General features: G+C 38.5%; 1 protein-coding gene across 1 annotated transcript; it reads left to right on the top strand.

Moving 5' to 3' along the window:
* Positions 1–383: 383 nt before the first annotated feature.
* Positions 384–1,861, top strand: BNAA01G20990D. Its single transcript, XM_048776584.1, has one exon. It carries the CDS (start codon positions 1,014–1,016, stop codon positions 1,455–1,457), a length of 444 nt encoding a protein of 147 aa, XP_048632541.1. The 5' UTR covers positions 384–1,013; the 3' UTR covers positions 1,458–1,861.
* Positions 1,862–6,806: the final 4,945 nt, after the last annotated feature.

Here is a 6,806-nt window from a genome sequence, read left to right as displayed (position 1 = left end):
ATACATAAGATTTATACCGAATTTCAAATAAAGTAATTCATGAATTATATAATTTTATTTAAAATTAGTTCTTTTATATAATTCGACTTTGTAACATAATAATGTAAGACAATCACAAAATACTAATTTATATCAAAATTTGTTATAACAAAAGAACCCGCGCTTAAGCTAGTATAGTTTTATATTGTAATTCTATTTAGTTTAATTTTTACTAATGTGACATATTAAAAAAAGTAGTGATGATATATGAATTAGTATTTATACATAACAATATTAATATTTGTATATACAATTTACTTTAATATTACATTAGAGTTATTAGCTTTAAGAAACAATTTTTCAAAACATAAAATTTTATAACGGAAAATTGTACATGTCATAATTAAATTGGATGCCAAGTTATGTCATCTTTTATTGTTGAAAATGAATACGACGATAACACATAAGTAAATAGTCATTGGCCACCCGGACTACTTTAAATGATAAGAATACATGGCTGTTGCGGGCCTCGTAAAATAAGTCTATTGACCTCGATCGCCGGATCTCACGGTGGTTATCAAAAAAAAATCGTCTTTGGGATAGTTGATTAGAGTTGTCTACAAACAACGATGCTAATCAATTTTGGGTATACATTGGGCCAAAATCATATATGGACCGAGCCGAGCATATAACACTAAGCAATGACATTCAAATAAAGTAGGTGAAATGAAGTCATCATGATGTACTAACCGGCATCTCTTAAAAATTTATCCAGCATGAAATTGGTGTTCATATTTTATGAGGTAGAGTAGATATGAGTTTCCCACAACACATTAGCAAATTTTAACGTCTTATTACAAGAAAATGTATTTAATCACCCAACTAGACACATTTAAAGATATATCACATTCGTAACTTTTGTTTGAAACTCATTTATAATTTAACTGGACTTTGTCTTATCTTTGATCCTGTCTAACTGTCTTGACATCTTTGAGCTTTTGATTACATATAACTTTATATAATATAAGGTTTATATGTATATATATTACTATATTTTTGAATCTCATTTCTTGAAAATGGATCCAATAATGAAAGGAGGAAGCAAAGAGAAAGAAAACAGCTTTGTATGGTTAGTGAAGGCTCCTTTCCGTATCTTGATCATGGCACGTGACGCCTACATACGCAGCATTACGTCATGTTCCGGTACCGGAATCCTTACCGGCGGTGGATCTTCTGGTTTTGGTCAGCTTTCAGGGAACTTCCAAATCTGCGATCCACCTAGCACCGCCCTTCCTAGAAGCTTTACCTTATCGTCCCCGGCACGTGATCAAGGCTGCCTGACAGGTGGTGGACAGCTTACAACGGCGACGAGACAATCGTTCCCGTTGGATCGCCGGAGGAATTATAGATGTGTTGCCGTGATGGGACGAATTGACGAGGAGGTTTCTTGTGATGATGAGTCTGAAGAAGATCATTGACCCAAGAAAGAAATGATCTGAAAAGATTGATTATGATGGTTTAACATTAATTTGTTGCAGTTTGAATCTATCAAAGTAAATCTCAACTTATGTGTGTGTATAACAAAGCTCTAGGTGATTCATAATAACATTTTACATAGCATATTGGAAGTCCATAGCAACACTTTTTTACTTTTAGTTAAAAGTTAAAACACACATGACATTATGATACACAACACAATGTACCATAGTATTACGATAGATACAGTTTAAAAAGGGAAGAAATAATTAATTGACCAACCAATCATTTGTTTGACTGAGTAAACGAAGTTGCAAAAACAGGTTTACTTTAGTCAAAAATACAATTTTCAACTAAACAAAACTGTTTTTTTTTTTTAAATATTATTGATGAGGTTTGTATTTTCATTAGAGATCTTTTTCAGTAGGGCGGGCATTTTCCGCTAAATTATTCGATGATACAATCCGAAAAATGTGGATATAAGTAAAGCTTCAAAGAAAATCAAATACTAAAAATTAATATCCATTAAAAATCAAATACTTGTTGAAACTCATCCAGTGAGAAGCGAAGAGGACGAGTCGCAAAGTGGAACCAAAGCTCATACTTGCGAACGGTCAGAATCTGGGCAGAGAAAGCTGTTTATCACCTTCGCAGAGTTGTGGCAACGAGCAACATGCAACTCAAATAGCCTGCCAAATTGAGACCCCATTATAGTCTCCATGTCTTGGGAACCTTGGAGACAAGTATAGAATCACACAAACAAGTTTAATAAGAAGTCCTTCTCTTATTCACTCAATTCAGATCACAATCACAATATCAAATCAATAACCTAAAACTCATAAGCAATGTCACATCTTGACATCTTCTTATATATAGGAATCAAAGTTTCCTAAACACAATAGGTTTAACATATTTCAATATTTCCTAATCCTTATAGATTTCCATAACTCAATAGGATTAGGTAGCTTCAATCTCAAGTTACTTCAAGCTTACTCCAACATTCTCCCCCATAAGCTTGAGCTCAACTTCATTCATATCCTCAACTCCAATCAAGTTTCTCATCTCCTTGAATTTGATCCTTCCAAGTGATTTGGTTAGTATATCAGCTCTCTGTTCACTTCCGGGCACATGATCAACTTCTACTTGCTCGTTTTCCACACACTCTCGAATAAAATGGAACCTCCTATGTATGTGTTTGCTTCTACCATGAAACACAGGATTCTTTGTGAGTGCTATTGCTGATCTGTTGTCGACTCTGATCATTACTCGCTTGCAAACTTCATTGAGGACTTCTCCTAGCAGTTCTTGAAGCCAAATGGCTTGCTTTGCTGCTTCAGTAGCAGCCATAAACTCTGCTTCACAGCTTGACAACGCCACAATCTCTTGTTTTGTTGAACACCAAGTTATAGGACTATCTCCAAGGTAGAAAACATGGCCTGTAGTGCTTTTCCCATCATCATTGTCCACATTATGCGAGCTATCACTGTAACCTTCCAGTTTCAAGTTACCACCACGCTTAAACCGAAGACCAAGAGAGCATGTACCACGCAGGTACCTCAAGATTTGCTTTAGAGCAGCTCCATGACATTCCTTAGGTTCTTGCATATACCTACTAAGCACGCCCACGCTGAATGAAAGGTCAGGACGTGTGTGTAGTAGGTATCTTAGACAGCCAATGCTCCGTCGATACTCTCTTGCATCAATGTCCTTATCATCAGGTGACTTTGAGAATTTGGCATTCATCTCCATTGGTACATGTGTAGGATTACACGAGCTCATTCCCGTTTCCTCAAGAATCTTCCGTGCGTACCGATCTTGTCTTAAGACAATACCATTCTCTCCTTGATAAACTTCTATCCCCAAGTAATAAGTCAACTTGCCAAGATCACTCATCTCAAATTTAGTAGCCATCTCTCTCTTGAACTCTTGTATTACTTCAAGTGATGATCCAGTAACCAATAGATCATCTACATAAACAACCACGACAAGTAGACTCTTGTTTTCTTCCTTTCGATACAGTGAAGGCTCCTTCGAGCATCTTTGAAAGTTCAGACCTCGCAAGATCTGGTTTAGCTTTATATTCCAGGCCCTTTGTGCTTGACGCAAACCATAAAGTGCTTTCTTGAGTTTATAAACCTTTTCTTCTTGACCTTTAACTACAAATCCTTCTGGCTGAACCACAAACACTTCCTCCTTCAATTCTCCATGGAGAAACGCAGTCTTTACGTCAAGGTGGTGGATCTCCCATCCTCTAGAAGCCGCAAGCGCCATGATCATCCTTATTGTCTCAACCCGAGCCACTGGTGCAAAGACCTCATCATAGTCAATACCATGTTTTTGAACATAACCCTTTGCCACCAACCGTGCTTTAAACTTGCTGATGCTACCATCAGCATTACGCTTTACTTTAAATACCCACTTGAGTCCAATTGGCTTTACTCCAGAAGGCAACACAACGAGTTCCCATGTATTATTTTTCTCTATAGAGAATATTTCATCCTTGCAAGCATCGATCCATACCTTCAACTTCTTGGCTTCATTATAATCCCATGGCTCATCGTTAATGATCATCAAGAGGCGTTCACTTTCAACCTCAGCAAGCAAAATATAGTCATCTAGATAAGATGGCTTTATACTCACGCGATGTGACCGTCTAGGTTCTTGTGTATCATCTTCTTCATCACCTTCAATGTCTTCTTCATCATCAACTTCAATAACATGTTCACCTTCTTCTTCTTCATCATCTTGAATGATCTCGACTTCTCTTGACTCATTACCCAACTTCTTGAGTTTCACGACAAGCTCTCCTGCTTTAGGATGCTCTGTTTCCTCTGTTTTACTCCAGTCCCATTCTTTCTCTTCATAAAACACAACATCACGACTTACTCTGATTCGCTTCGTTACTTCGTTACTGGATCAAGTAATCGGTATGCTTTTGATCCTGGTTCAGTTCCCAAGTGTACCAGTGCTCTTGCTCTATCATCGAGTTTCTTTCTTCCCGGTGCTTCTGTTTTTGCATAACATAGGCATCCGAATATTCTTAAGTGCGAGAGGTTTGGTCTTCTTGAGCGTAGCATCTCATATGGTGTTCTCTCATCTAATGACCTTGTTGCAAGTCTGTTGATTAGGTAAGTAGAATGTCTCACAGCTTCTCCCCATAGGTTATTTGGCACGTTCATATGCTTCAAGATACTCCTTGTCATCTCCATAAGTGTTCGGTTTCGTCGTTCTACAACTCCATTCTGCTGAGGGGTGTAGGGAGCTGTCAAGTGCCTCTTTATCCCTTTCTTGTCGCAGTATTCATTGAATTCATGAGACACAAATTCACCTCCTCTATCGGTTCGAAACATCTTGACCTTGCTCTGTGTTTCTTCCTCGACAAGTGTTTTGAATCTTTTGAATTTCTCAAGAGCTTCACTTTTCTCTCTCAATAATATTGTCCACATGTATCGTGTGTGATCATCTATAAGCACAAATATATACCTCTTCAGAGCCGGTGTTGTTGGTGAAATAGGACCACAAAGATCCCCGTGAACAAGCTCTAGTGGATTAGAAGCTCTAAACTTCGTTGCTTGTGGAAAAGGTTTCCTCGCTTGCTTTCCAAGTAAACAAGAAACACACTTTTCTTTCTCAATTTCGACGTTGGGTAAGCCAGTAACAAGTTTCCTTTTTGCCATCAGCTTTAGTGTGTTGATGTTTACATGGCCAAGTCGTGAGTGCCATACAGATGTTTGTGTGGCTTCAGTTATTTGTAGACAGTACATACGATCGACCTCCAAACTGACCTTGTATAGTCTGTTTCTTGATCGTGTAGTACTAACCATCAAGCTTCCGTATCTGTCATATAGCATCAGTGTCTTGTCTTTCATACTGACTTCGCAACCCACTTCAGTAGCCTGTCCCAAACTAATAATGTTGCTTCTTAATCCTGGTATATAGTAGACGTTATTCAAGATTTTCTTCTCGCCTTCCTTAAGAACAAAACGGATTGAGCCCTTTCCTTGTATGTCGATCCGAGAGTCGTCTCCAAATCTTACTTTACCGGTGATGGTCTCGTCAAGTTTGTAAAAGAACAGGCGGTTCCCACACATATGGTTACTAGCACCGTTGTCAAGATACCACACGTTCTCTGCATCAAGATCAGCCTCAAAGCTAGTAGGGTTTACTTTATTCTCGTTGAGGTAGACTACTTCGTGTACCATTAATTCATCAGCATCTTGGGTGTCTTCATCTTTCTTTTCAGCCGTCTCTTGGAGCTTTAGCACTTTGTCCGGACAATCATTAGCGTAATGACCCTGTTTGTCACACTTGAAACAGGTTATGTGTGACGCATCTCCGTTTTGACGCTGTCTATATGCATCTCGCTGACTTTGAAACGTTGATCCAGTGCAACCACGACCTCTTCCTCTCCATTGAGAACGACCGCTTCGACCTCGTCCTCGTCCTCCACTATAGTTTCCTCCATAACCATCTTGGCTTGTATCACCATACATCAGTTTCCCTTCGTCATGTGTTTCTTCTTCTTCTTCAGCGATCCGTTCTTCATACGCTTTCAATCTACCCACTATGTCTTCGAAGCTCGTTGTGTTGAGATCAAGAACTTGTTCGAGAGAGGCCACAATATGTATATATTTCTTCCTTGGCAAGGTCTTTAGAAACTTTTTCACAAGTTTGGATTCTTCAATGGTCTCGCCTAGTGATGCAGATTTTGATGAGATTTCAGATAGTTTCCCAACAAAGAGATCTATTGTATCTTCTTCTTTCATCTTGAGTCTATCGAATTCTGCCATTAGGGTTTGTAGTCTAGCTTCTTTGACCCTCTCAGCTCCAACATGTCTTGCCTTTATTGCATCCCAAACTCCCTTTGCTGTATCAATGTCTCCAACTTGCAAGATTAGAGCTTCGGGTATGGATTGAAATAGAAACGCTATAGCCATATTGTTCTTCTTCTCATCCTTGGATCCCGGGTCAATTGTTTCCCATACCTCACTGACCTTAAGTGCCACCTTCATTCTCATAGCCCAGACAGTATAGTTTGAAGAAGTTAACATCGGAAATTTGATGGAAGCAGGGCCGTTGTCTTTGTGCGCCATGCCGGTGTCTTTGTGTGCTACGATCTCATCCTTGTTATCACTCATGATCGATCTTTAGAACCTGCTTGCTCTGATACCAAATATAGAATCACACAAACAAGTTTAATAAGAAGTCCTTCTCTTATTCACTCAATTCAGATCACAATCACAATATCAAATCAATAACCTAAAACTCATAAGCAATGTCACATCTTGACATCTTCTTATATATAGGAATCAAAGTTTCCTAAACACAATAGGTTTAACATATTTCAATAT

Source organism: Brassica napus, chromosome A1 (genome assembly GCF_020379485.1).
Source record: "Brassica napus cultivar Da-Ae chromosome A1, Da-Ae, whole genome shotgun sequence".
In the NCBI taxonomy this organism is placed as follows: domain Eukaryota; kingdom Viridiplantae; phylum Streptophyta; class Magnoliopsida; order Brassicales; family Brassicaceae; genus Brassica; species Brassica napus.
The sequence above is the reverse complement of the archived record's forward strand: the minus strand, read 5'-3'. Positions and strand labels throughout refer to the sequence as shown.